This window comes from Diorhabda carinulata, chromosome 10 (assembly GCF_026250575.1).
Source record: "Diorhabda carinulata isolate Delta chromosome 10, icDioCari1.1, whole genome shotgun sequence".
NCBI classification, from domain to species: Eukaryota; Metazoa; Arthropoda; class Insecta; order Coleoptera; family Chrysomelidae; genus Diorhabda; species Diorhabda carinulata.
The window spans coordinates 2,656,858-2,671,222 of NC_079469.1; the positions used below are offsets into that span (position 1 = coordinate 2,656,858).

The 14,365-nt window shown below is 34.3% G+C and overlaps 1 protein-coding gene across 10 annotated transcripts in view; it reads left to right on the plus strand.

The window, feature by feature from the left end:
* LOC130899106 (serine/threonine-protein kinase tousled-like 2) overlaps positions 1-14,365 on the plus strand; it is a 109,702-nt gene that overhangs the window by 49,284 nt on the left and 46,053 nt on the right. For 4 of the 10 annotated variants that reach the window (XM_057808861.1, XM_057808858.1, XM_057808862.1 and 1 more), the window contains one exon: positions 5,461-5,546. The exons of 2 other annotated variants lie outside the window; for them this stretch is intronic. In XM_057808861.1, the coding sequence (XP_057664844.1) occupies positions 5,461-5,546 (86 nt within the window). Of the gene's footprint in view, positions 1-294; positions 496-5,460; positions 5,547-8,586; positions 8,606-12,322; positions 12,545-14,365 lie in introns of those variants that run through there. 4 more of the 10 variants (XM_057808857.1, XM_057808860.1, XM_057808868.1 and 1 more) reach the window with 4 other exon arrangements.

The following is a 14,365-nucleotide window of genomic DNA, read 5'->3' on the forward strand; positions in this document are numbered from 1 at the left end:
TCTTATCGAAACCAAATGAAAGTTTATGGATGATTATGGACCGCTCGTCGAATATCCCGTGGATCTTTGGTGGTCCACTTGGATCACTTCGGGAATCTCGGATCTAGATTAGATTTAGAGAATTCTTTAATAGTTGTTTTATTTATTCTCTTCTTGTAATCCAAAATTTCAACCATCAGCAATCATTATTTATAGAATTGCTTCTCGAAGAAGACGTTCGGGTTTTCGTAGTTGCCTCTCATCTACAGACTTTAGATTAAAAGTAAAATGAAAATACTGGAATGGATTTAAACAAGAATGATGTACATCAAAAGTGAAACAGTGCAAATCCTACTTTAATAGGTCAAATCAGTTTTTTTTTGTGACATTGACAGATCTTAATGATGTGACAAAAAAAAAATAAGTTCTTAGAAATAATACTAATGAATTGTGTTAGGTATACAAACTTACGTCTTTTAAAATTGAAAAATAAAAAAAAATCTTTCATCATTTCACGTAAGTAATTTTTTTCGATAATCATTTTTTTGTTATTGTTTTTAATGATGCATTAGACGGATATGCGATATATTATTGGAAAATCTTCTTAGTCCCAATGAGATGAAAGAAGGATACATTTGGAGCTTTGCCTGAGAAGATTTTTTCTATTCTGAAATGATCAATAAAAGAAAACCCCAAATAAATGAAATGTTGACTTTACACTGTTTAAAATTGTACGTTGTAGGAAGTGGGTTAAACATTTTTCAATATATATCTGCAGGTTTATGCAATTTCGACAATTTTTTCTGTCCCTTTATCCTTTACAACCTAATCTTCCCATCTTCTTCAAGGTCTCTTGGAAATATTTCCAATCTGTAGTCCTGTTTATCACACTGTCTTCTCACTTCTTTCTAGTGTTTCCTTTTTATTAATAATTCTCTATACTACCAACGAGATTGGTTACGATAAATTGGTTTTATCATAAAAATTATTCTACATTCGAATGCTTCCCTTCAATACACTCCCAACCCCTCGCCACAGACCTGGCTGGAAGTCTTCTTCGGTGAGGGTCTTCAGGAGCTCTGCCGTTTTTGGCTTTACCGCTTCCATCGACTCAAATCGGATCCCTTTCAAAGCAGATCTTTTCCTAACATTTCCAACCTTTCAAGGAAATCTGAGCAGATCTATTGGTCAGGATTCAGTTTTTTTGGCACCAACTTCGCACAAACTTCTGTCATGTGTAATTCCTTGTGCAAAATTTATCTAACCGTTTACAGCTTCGGCAATCATCCGGATGCTCGCTCATTCGACGATCTGCACGCATAATTTGGTTGATTTTGGTGACTGTTTCCGGAGTTAAAACAGTCTTGGGCGCTGGTCATCTTCAGTGTTCTCTCGGCTCAAACTAAAGCGCTTCCACCACTCAAAAACACGCGCTCGAGATGGAGAATCGTCCTCATAGGCCAAAACTCAATCGGAGTTTTTTTCGATTTAACGAGAAATTCGAAGTTTTAACAGAATTCTTTTGTTATTGTTTTAGCTCCAGAATTATTCATTATCCCTTCCACCAATTGTATTATCTTCAGTTTTCTTTCTTGTCCTTCATAATTATCTCCCTTCTCATGCTGGCGAATGCCCCATTGAAGATTGTATTATAAATCTCAGGTGATTTGGGTAGATTATTTGAGATTATTCATGCGGATCCTCCATTGTTCGAAACGTAAAAAGTCTTCTTTGGCTTTAAGAAAGAGGTAAAAGTCGCACGGTGCAAGATCCAACGAAAAAGGTGGTTGTTTTAACACACACTTTTCGCATAGTAAAATCTGCCGCGCACATTATTTACCAATTTCTATAGAATCAACAATCCCATGAATACTTAGCCGGAGGTTACCGACTTTTTCGATGTTTTCATCCGTTTTTGACGTAGAAAGGTGGCCCAAACGACTCAAACATCTTCTCGTCCATCTTAATAACACTTAAACCACTTAAAAACCCCCAGACATGACAAACATTGATTGTCATGTAGTTTTTCGTTAAATTATAAATTTCAGTTGCAGTTTCATAAGAAATTTCACAACTATCTGTTGGTTGATTTTCACGACGAAACGAAGAAAACCAGCCCGGTCACGGCTACACTGATTCGTCTACAGATTACCGACTTTTTCGATGTTTTCATCCGTTTTTGACGTAGAAAGGTGGCCCAAACGACTCAAACATCTTCTCGTCCATCTTAATAACACTTAAACCACTTGAAAACCCCCAGACATGACAAACATTGATTGTCATGTAGTTTTTCGTTAAATTATAAATTTCAGTTGCAGTTTCATAAGAAATTTCACAACTATCTGTTGGTTGATTTTCACGACGAAACGAAGAAAACCAGCCCGGTCACGGCTACACTGATTCGTCTACAGATTACCGACTTTTTCGATGTTTTCATCCGTTTTTGACGTAGAAAGGTGGCCCAAACGACTCAAACATCTTCTCGTCCATCTTAATAACACTTAAACCACTTAAAAACCCCCAGACATGACAAACATTGATTGTCATGTAGTTTTTCGTTAAATTATAAATTTCAGTTGCAGTTTCATAAGAAATTTCACAACTATCTGTTGGTTGATTTTCACGACGAAACGAAGAAAACCAGCACGGTCACGGCTACACTGATTCGTTTACAGATTACCGACTTTTTCGATGTTTTCATCCGTTTTTGACGTAGAAAGGTGGCCCAAACGACTCAAACATCTTCTCGTCCATCTTAATAACACTTAAACCACTTGAAAACTCCCAGACATGACAAAATTCATTGTCATGCAGTTTTTCGTTAAATTATAAATTTCAGTTGCAGTTTCATGTGAAATTTCACAACTATCTGTTGGTTTATTTTCACGAAGAAACGAAGAAAACCAGCCCGGTCACGGCTACACTGATTCGTCTACAGATTACCGACTTTTTCGATGTTTTCATCCGTTTTTGACGTAGAAAGGTGGCCCAAACGACTCAAACATCTTCTCGTCCATCTTAATAACACTTAAACCACTTAAAAACCCCCAGACATGACAAACATTGATTGTCATGTAGTTTTTCGTTAAATTATAAATTTCAGTTGCAGTTTCATAAGAAATTTTACAACTATCTGTTGGTTTATTTTCACGACGAAACGAAGAAAACCAGCCCGGTCACGGCTACACTGATTCGTCTACAGATTACCGACTTTTTCGATGTTTTCATACGTTTTTGACGTGGAAGGGTGAAACTGTCAATTGTCAACATTGGCTAGTGTCACATTTAAGGAAATTAAATTTACTCCAGAGCGTCCCGTAAGTGTTTTGTAGTACGGAACTGTCACTTTAATGACATGGAACACTCAAAACGCAACATCTGATGCAATATCCTTTCTCAAACTATGTTGTTAGAAAAATGTCCTTGGGTCCTTTAGCCATCAGCGAGCGCTGCACTTCTACTAGGATCGTCACTGGTTCTTGCTATAGTGATTATTCGAACTATGGAAAATTATTTTATGCAACAGGAAAGTTTCTAGTTTCACCTTTGTTTTATATTTTCCATCAAATGAGTTAGCACCTGAGTTTGAACATCGATCGATTTGAAAAAAACGTAAATATTAACGTAATTACATCAAATAGAAAACTAGAAAAATCAATCGGTAGAAAAGCTACAACAACGTCCTCTGTCGACTAGGAAATACCACAATTCCATTCTTCCTGTGACGTCACGACCATCTCGCATGCCGTGTCAACATTGATCGTATAGGGACCAAAAACGGGGGTCGTCAGATGGTGAAAGAGCGAAAGGGGTGGTGGGTTTTAGCTTCCCAACCCGTCGACCGCCCGAAAAGGAGGTTGGGGGGATTCCCTCGAACCCCCCAATTACAACCGTCAGATGGAGCTCCGGTGAGAACTGAAAAAGTTGCACCATTCTCCGGGCTACGCCCTAAAAACGACACTATACTACGACAAACGGTCAAATCCATTCTAAATATACCGAGTCAAGTGATAATAACTCTCAAAGGGTTCGAGTTTTTTATCTGTACATCGTGTTGGCGAATTTTATTTCTTAACGACACGTCCAAAACTAACGCTATGTATATAATTCCCATGTAACTTGATGCGTCTTTACTTTTTAGAAATTTTCGTGTTTTATTAGGTCTTCATGAAAATAATAACATTTTTTTGCCATAAAAAAACTTTCCATACCTTAATATACAAAAAATATATAGATAATTGGAATTTATTATTCATAATTATAAATATTACTCAAATTCCTGTTTATCATAGATATATTTTTCATTTTAATATACATAAACCTTTTTTACAATTTAATTTCGAGGTTTTTTCACGCAATTTTATCATATTTATGACTTCTTAATCTATTTTCGAACTATAGAGACGTCTGTCCTATTTCATAGGTACATAATTATTTTTTCCGGAATTTTATTTTTAAAAAAATCAAATCAAAACGATTTAACTATTTTACTGATTCACTAGTACCTTTATTAGGTTTATTAAGGGCAAATTATACCTCTGAAATATGTTTATACGAGGTTAATTCAAATATAAACCAGAATTTTTGGCGAAAAATTTAGTATCGTAGAAGTGGCTGCACTGGATGTTAGACTGTTCTGTTAAGAATCATAGAGAACAACCTGGATCGCTTAACCTCACTTTTTACTGTACTTATAGCCAAGAGCGGAAAGGCTGTACAAGGGTCTGTTGCGCAACGCGTTCTTTGGTCGAAGAAATTCGCGGGAACTACTTGAGCAATTCGAGAATGAGACACTCAAAGGAAGTGACGGAAAACTTGCCACATGAGCGGCGCGATAGAACAAGCTATGAGAACGTCAGCGCTGTAGAAAAACTCATTTAGGGAGACCGACGCAGTTCGCTGAAGAATTGGACATCGGCGTGGGTAGTATTGAGCAAATGAGTATCAAGACTTGTGAATTTTGAGCAAAAATTGACCGAATAGTCACCACAGATGAGACTTGGGTACACTACCATATTCCGGAACGAAAACGCGCGACTATGAAGGGGAGGAAAAAAGATGAAGGCGAAGGTTACACGGTCAGTATGTACCATGTTTTAAGGCATGAAAGGACTACTTGAAGTTTATTCTCAGGCTAGACCGCATACAGCTCGGCTTACGATGGGTTGAGAAATACTCAAACACCCTCCTTGTGATTCCGATTTGTCACCATGTGACGATTATTCATTTTTAGCCCATTGAAATAGACACTTGGCGGGCTGCGATTCGAATGCAGTACAGAGATTCTGGAGAGTATTTAGAAAAACAGTAAAATTCCGGTTTATACTCGAACCGCCCTCGTAGTATCTATTTTTATTGAATTGGGGCTGCATAAAATTACATTTATTAGATAAAAAGGTGGCCCAAGAACCGTATTTTTGTTTGGATCGTGGGCCTCCTGTAAATGCTGTAAATCTGTAAATCTCCTTTGCGTTGTTTCAGGCGCTGGAGTGAAGATGGAGCATTTCCAGGCGGCGCTCGACCCCCGGAAACAGGAGCTCCTGGAGGCGCGCTTCCTTGGCGCTAGGGTGAGTTATTTTTTCCATTTTGCATAGCTTTTATTCTAAAATTCCAGCAGATATAGAATCGATATTGGAATCATCTAATTTCGCTAAGGTTTTACGTAAATACGGCCCTGAAGCGATCATAGACTGGCCTATCTTTTTGCCATTTTTTTGTTTTATCTACAATAGCGATTTTAACGTAGCGCACACAGTAGTTTCAATCGATATACTGTTATTTCCCTACTCCTCTGTTTATACGATCACAAAGCTTCAAAATGTATAAGAAATACATATTCGTCGGCCATTTTGAATTGATTAACTTTGACCTTTCCGGTACAAATCTGTTTTTTTTTTGTTTATTTCGATTATAGAAAATCGTATTATTCGTCAGTCAACTATATACATATTTATGTTTTAAACATACAATTTTAATATTTTTTTGTTGCTGAATATAGTAATAGATTCAGTTTAATACAAATCGAATGTACCTATATAGATTTTCGGGAGAGCTCGTAGGAAAATTCCTAAACACCAAATTTCCTTTTGGGTACAAAAGAATTTCCTCTCATACGTGTGTAAACTAATTATTCAAAAAAAATCGTCGTTAACGTTGAATCAAGTATGTAGAGGTGACGTAAACCGTCATTATACTATTCCACGCGTATTTTTCAAAATACTATGATTGTTACAATCATTTCGTACAAAACTAGATACCAATATTGACATAAATAAACTGCAATTAATCAGCGTTCGTAGAAAAAATATCGTAAACAACTCGATAGAAAGTTACGACGCCCAAATCTTCAATCAGCTACCAAAGCACACAACCTATAGAAGTTCAAAATCAATATCCACAGGCATCTCCATACGGCAAATATCACTTGAGTCTAATGGGGTCTTGTGATTGCTTTTTACATAAAAAAAATAAATATTTCACATTTCCATTGCCAGAAATTGTGTATCTATCGTCCTTTGTTATGTAATCACTTATTTTTGTATTACGTATTTATTTTGACAATAAGGCACGTCAAACGTCACCTTTCAATTGAGATCGCAAACTTTTTAGATATCCCTCGTAAAAATGTCCAACATATTACTCTGGGACGATAATCTCGAAGTTCGGTACTTTTTTAAAATTAATTTTGTCTGATAATTTTCATTTTATGAAATCTGTGGAGGAAAAATTATTTGTTTCCTCATCTATTTATCGCCTATGAGAATTTTTTGCTATGAAATTTTAGTTGTATAAAAGTTTTAAAACAAAATGTCAATAATTAATAATTCCCTAAGCTGGCCTCATTTTTTTTTAACGTAAAAACCTTGAATAATGAATTGAAGATTATTAAAATAACTCGATATGTCACAAAAATGTTATCAACCAGATTATACGAATATTTAAATATACTTACTTCCATTATTTTCTATAAAAACACGTTATATAAGGCGTAGTTCGTAAAAGCGTTTTAAAAAAGAAGATTATGTATCTATAATGTATTTGTTGGCGATCCTTCTATGCTTTTTATTTTTCTGTGGTGATCTATCTGTAGTATAGTTGTTGATTTAAAAAAGAAGAAGAAATACTTAACCAAGAAGAAAAAGCGGGACAGAGATAGAAAGCATGTAACTAATTTATTTTGTTTTTAAAGAATAAATTAACTATGATCTTATATTTGTTGTGAATAAAAGTATTAAGTGGAGTTGATTATTTGTGAAAGATTCTAAAACGAGTTTTGTTGAAATCTTAATGTACTGAAATGAACGAAAATTTGCTATCCTATTTGGAACCCGTCGGATATCAATTATCTCAAATTTACTAACAAAGAAGTTTTTTTTTATTTTCTATAGAGAAATACCGACTCTGTAATATAGTAAGTACAAATTGATCAGACAAACGGGTTCATCTTACCGTTCGTACAAGTTTTTCAAAATATTTTCAACATTCTCATCGCCGATAAAGAAACACGTTCTTCTTTCTCGTTCTGGTTTCTATTAATCTACAAATTCAATTGAACAAAACTCGAATCTCGACAATTTCGTATCGTGTAAACCGGTCTTCGGAAAACATATTCGTCTCTCTTTATTTACTGTTTTTTTTTTCTTCTGTCCATCGACGATCTTCAATTTTTCCTCGTTTCAGTTTTATCGCGTATCTCGGAACTTTTGATTTCGCTAAACGGTTCTTACCATCTCGTTATTTTACGCTATAACCACAGGGCCGCATTAAGATTATTTTTATTAAGATATTCGAGTTAGAGCACGTGGCAAATTTTTCGGGCGAAAATACGTAATATTTCGTGGTTTTTCGCGTACTTTTACCATGAAGGTGACTATTATGTCAAAAAACTTTAAATTTGAAAAAAAATTTACATGCGTGTATAAAAAATTTTATATTTCCGAAGCCCTTTGTGATATCGATTTATTTTTCACATGAATCGATTGAGGGACTAAGTAACAGTATATATTGGATTCCCCTAAATTTGTGAGAAATATACAGGGTTATAGATGGAAGTTATGGAAAGAAAATCTTTGCTCTAAAAATAGAAAAAAATTTTTGTTTTCACATTCTGTGCAAGTTGTTCGGGAAAAAGATTACTATAGATGGAAAATTAATAGAAACTGGATTTTCCGAAAAACTGTACACTTTAAACGGAAACTAACATGATTTTTGAATCTTTCGTACAAAAGTACACAGTATAGTCTTCGAAATTTATTATTCATTATGCCCCTTTCAATAATTTGTATTCTCAATAAAAAATGAATAATTAAAATTTTTCAAGTCCGTATCTGTTTATGTGAAGATGTGTTCCGATGGAACGGTGTCGTTGCACCTCTGCCGTGCAATGCGAATGTGAAGGTACAGTCACGACGAAAAACCTAACCGATTTCGAATGTACCTACGAGAGATTTGTTGTTTAGTAAACTCTCTTAAGTCTTCATTCCAGGGGTCAGAGCTCATGCTTCTATATTATTTTGTGATTATTGTTGTTGGTATGTTCGGTAGTTTACGTCGGTGATGACGTCCGTTCGGCGTGCTTTCAATGTATTTGTGATTCAATACGTAAAACATGCTTATGTACATTTTGGTAAGTTTAATTTTCTATTAAAAACTGTATATTGTTGAAAATTGTATGTTTCGTATACCGCCGCACCCTGTATAAATCAAGTTTTTCAAGACTGTCGATTTAAAGAGTCGTTTTGTGACAATACACATTTTTATTTTTGGACTTCGACCCAACTAGTGTTATTTTTAATATTAAATACGCGGATTTTTTAATGTTTCGGAAAATTTTTGTAATTTCTATCAACATTTTTCGAACTAACAAAGAAACAAGACATTTTGTTTTTTAACATAGACTTTAGACATACACCTTATGAATATCCCACCCTGCAAGTAAAACTTTGAGGCTAAGAAATAGGAAAAAGTCGTTGAGAACCGAATCAAGTGAAAATGGCAGCCGGCCAACCGATTCAAAGTACACCTCTGGAATTGTAGGCGATCATAGAAGTGCGATTTCCGGGCGGAAAGAATTTTTGTTCCTGTATTTATTTATTTCGGAGCAAGTTCGCTCTTTGCATCTCTTAACATCTTGAAACCGAGTGTCTAGAAGCCTTGAAAACCGGGAAAGACACGGGAATATCACAGAGCCGGGGATTCGACGGGAATTTTAAGTAATTTTGAATGAGCCGACTATGGAAAATGATGTCGAAAGCGCATCATCCAATCGAAACAAGTTGAACCTCCCTCGTAACTGCTTATTAACGGTCCTACTTTGAGACCATGTTCAAAGATAGTCTGTCCAGACGAGAAATCTTCGTATGCATTAAATTGTAGCTCTGAGTAGTTCCCTCCGAAATTCTGTTCACGAATAAGAAGCCCTTTGAGAGTTTCGAAACCGTGGAAAAGTCTTTGGACAATAAATCACAAATTCGCTGTCCCTATCCGAAGAACTAGAGACATTCCTTAAAAAATTTCAAAGTGATTGGCCTCTAACACTCCATTTTTTTATGAAGACCCGATTGCAGATCTAAATACTTGATGAGGCGACTCGTTGCAGGCGAAAGACATTTTCAAAAAAGTGCCAATAGTTTGTTCTGCAACCTCAGAAAGTACAAGATACCGATTTAGGTTTTGAAAAAACGCGTTGGGGTAAAAGATGAAGACATGTTAATCTTAACTAAGAGTTTTCTTAATCCCAATAAGGCTGACAAGGATCCAGAACAATTCGTACAAGTGATGTCCGAAGCATTCGACATTTTGTTGATTGCAAACAGATGCAACGCTACTACATTGGTAGAAACAGACTTTTAGAAGCGAAGATGAAGAATTAATCCAGATGTGAAAGAGTATTCCGCAATCGGTTGTTCGTAAATTCTGCCACATCACAAAAAATTCGTGAACTGTAACAAGTAAAAGCGAAAACTTGATAATAGACAGGAAATTTTAGAGCCTTTGTATTTCGGAAAACACACTTGACAACTTCTTCTTCATCGTACGTTAGAACTTAGTCCTGTGTTTGCATCAATGGTCGCCTAGCTGCAGCTGGGATGATGAAGACCAGCTTTCATACCATCTTGTACGTGGTGGTTCTGGTGTTTGGGATGTATTTGGTTTTTTCTTCTCAGCGTTCGCATTTCAATAGTTCTTAAAAGCCGCTTAAAAGAAGAAGAAGAAGACGACTTGGCAACTTGTTTATTTGACTATGACCGTATATTTTTGGACCGATAGAAAGAAATCGCGAAGAAACGAGTGTTCATAAAAAAAAATGATTATCAAAATTGATGAATTGAACTTCAAATTGCTTCCTTACCCACCATTTTCTCCAGATCTGACCCTCATTGACTACTGATTGGAAAAAATGTTCCAATGACGAAAATATCGATCATTTGATGATGTTCCATTAGTTACTGTCACTAAACTCATAAATTTGTTTTGTCGTGTGCCTTTTTTTCTAAAATATTTCGTTTTTATCTTATTTTTATAACCATTTTATGTTATATTAAATTTTATTTTTGTTATAATAACTTAACAGATACGAACCTTTTGAAATTTCCAAAATATATATTGAAAAAATATTATTAAATACTAATTGACGATTTATGTTTCAATTTCTTACCTAAATGGAATTTTATTAGTAATAAAACCTTGGGTAAATGGGGTTTTCATTGCATGTTTAACAATTACATTAAATTCCATGTTATGTACTTCCTTGAAAGATACGCATAAAAATAATTTGTGACCAAAATTATTTCACCATAAACATCTGGATATACTACTTTTATACTGTAGAACAAAATCCTTCTCGAATTTTTTTTACCTGTTTCGGGTTTAACATTTGTCTAATTTAACGTTTACCTGCCTTAAACTTCCACTGATCGGATAAATAATATACGAGGATAAGTTGATAAATCACATGCTGAAAGCCACATTGAGGCACTAATGTCTGGATTTTCTAATAATTTCTGGATTTTCCAGCTGTTTTCTGGGTTTTATAGTTAATTTCCTACCTAATTTCCATGTTTCTTACCCAATTTCTAGGTTTTTCCAACCAAATTTGAGCATTCGAAGCTAATTTCTGACTTTTTTTATCTAATTTCTGGATTTATATAACTAATATCTGGGGGTTTCTTACTAATTTCACGTTTTTTCTACCTAATTTCTAGATTTTTTCAGCTAATTCTGGGTTTTCCTAGCTAATTTTTGTCTGTTTTAGCTAATTTCTGGATTTATATAACTAAAATCTGTAGTTTTCTCTCTAATTTCACGTTTTTCCTAATTAATTTCTAGGTTTTTCCTGCTAATTCTGGGTTTTCCTAGCTAATTTTTGGCTGTTTTAGCTAATTTCTGGGTTTATATAACTAAAATCTGGATTTTTCTTACTAATTTTACGTTTTTTCTACCTAATTTTTAGATTTTTCCAGTTAATTCTGGGTTTTCCTAGCTAATTTTTAGGTATTTTAGCTAATTTCTGGCTTTATATAACTAACATTTGGATTTTCCCTCTAATTTCACGTTTTTCTAATCAATTTCTAGATTTTCCTAGCTAATTTCTGGGTTTATATAACTAAAATCTGGAGTGTTCTCTTTAATTTCAAGTTTTTCCTAACTAATTCCTAGGTTTTTTCTGCTAATTTTTGGTTTCCTAGCTAATATCTGTGTTTTTATAACTAATATCTGGAGGTTTCTTACTAATTTCACGTTTGTTCTACCTAATTTTTAGATTTTTCCAGTTAATTCTGGATTTTTCTAGCTAATTTCTGGGTTTTTATAACTAAAATCTGGAGTCTTCCTATTTTAGCTAATTTCTGGGTTTATATAGATAATATCTGAAGTTTTCGTAGCTAATTTCACGGCCACTGGGGGTTCTCAAGGACTAACGGCTCCTTGAGGGGCCGAAAGAGTTATACTCCTATCCTTTCCTTTCATCCACTGAAACAACGACATAGAACACGTGGTGAGCCCACTGTTTGTGTTGATGTCCGTTTTGCAGTTGAATAATCAGTAGAAATACCTTGTTAAAATGATATTTGTTCAATTATTGTTGATCTCATTCAGGTTCTTATCAATAAAATAAAAATTGAAGTTTCTTAAATCAAACCACGTGTCTAACAATAAAAACAACATCCTGTATATTTATTAGATGGCAAACTGTATTATTGTCACTCTGGCTACATATTTTTTATTATTTTTAATTATTACGAAAATAGTAATAGAAAAAAATGTATTGACTAGTCCTCGTATATGAAAATTATATTGATTCCTCTTGGTTTAATATACTCGACTCCAACTAGACTATTAAAACTTTTTCTGAATCGGAAGACTATACCACCAAGGTTGGTCAGTGAATTTAAAATAGGTTCTAGTCGGTACACGTGAATGGCAAATAAAAAATGTTGTAGTGGTCCTGGTCAGGGTTTCGTGTATTAGTACGTGTAATAGTGACATATACATTATAAACGGGTTCTTAAATTTTTTTGTGAACGTAATCGATGTAATAGCCTCTATGCAAATCATAAATTAACAGGTTTGATATTTTTTTATTATATAAAATAATCTATGAAAAGAGTACGAATTATTTTAAGACGTACAATTTGAATGGAGTTTACTTTGGCAGCGTAGCCAATTTTTTTATTTTTAGCTCCGTTTCTCTAAATTTAATTGGAACTCGACCGTGTTATAACTTTTTTAGAATAGAGACTTTTGAAATAATTGCAAATGACCAGCGTTAAAAATGGGACAGTAATTAAAAAATTTTCACTTTTTGACATAATCTTTCGAACGTTCTCGTCGTCGTTTATCCGAGAAAAGATAGTATAAAACCAATTCGACTAAAAAATTTATAGATTCAATCGAGTTGAGCTCGCCCAATTTAAATAACTGTGTATAAAGGATGTGTATATATACGTTCATCTTATCCAACTAGTACAATATATAAATAAATCGTTTTTGAAAGCAGTAAATGTTTTTACGTCGAACAATATAAAGATTGTTTAATAACGTTGACATTGTACGGCATGGAAATGGTTGCTTCTCGCTATCAGGTACGGATTTACCCACAAAAACTAAAATTCATCACAATTTATTTTTCGATATTATTTATTTTTATTAGGAGAGCTACAAAAAAGGGTGTATTTTCATTTTGTGAAAAAAATTATTTATTCCGTACAAAAATTTCGAATTTTATTTTAAAGGGACAACGAAATAATGAATTGAGCATCGTTAATGTTTTAAAAACTGAGTAATGGGAGTATTATAATCGTTCTAATTCAAAGCTGATTCAAATACATTTTACTTTCACTGCTCATACCAGGATACGAAGCTATTTGATTGAATTTAATGCGGTAAAAACCCCAAGATACCATTTTTACAAGACTAGCATAATGGTTGAGGATTTGGTCCTGTTTGGACATCAAATATCACCACTTTGACATACGCAAATACGCTTGTTTGGGGTTGAGGTTAGGAGCAATATATTTTGGCATAGTCACGTGACCAAATTAGTTAAGACAGCTTCCTAAAACAAGGTCCAGATTCGTCCATCTTTCGAGTATTGCACGCGCATTTGGCATTTGACTTCCAAGCATACTTATAGGTTGACCAAAAACTTGGAAAGACTAAAGCAAGATGGCAGACACACTGAGTTCTCCAGTATCGCAGCAAGAAATGGGGACACATTAGATCCTTCGAATCGTAGTGTATACGAGACCTCAAATCCGTATATACAAAAGATGGCAAAAGCTCTTCTGAGATGTCCAACATAAGTGCAAGCCAGCAGGATTAATTTTCCTCAGAATATTACAACCTGCAGACGTTTAAGATTAATATCCACAGGCACCCTTCGACCTATATACGACTATAATATAAGTCACCCCTTGTGATTGCTTTTCTACATTATGGATTTCTTCCAAATAATCGAATAAAATTTTTCTTACTCATATATTAATGGAAATTTATTTGGTTAGTGTTACGAAATTAAACACTCAAGTGATTGATTCATATATTTGAGTCGATCAACATAAAAGTTGTCACGTTTTAAGGAAAAAGGTCCCGTACGTGTCTTGACTCTAATTACCTGTTTTAAAAAAATATGTCAATTTTGAGTATACAATAATAAATAGTATCCTACCAAATTTAAAGCATTCTGTTTGGAATGATCAATTATGTTTATTAATGAGCTGTTATGTTAAATATTTTGTTGATTCCGGTCCTGTCCACCGGTGTAAACCCGACTTTTGTGACATTTCATTATCACAATAGATTAGAGTGAGATGCTAACTCGGCCGCATTAAACAAATACTTACGTTCATAAATAAAATGGCTGGATGTGCGAGGGGTGACCGCTGTT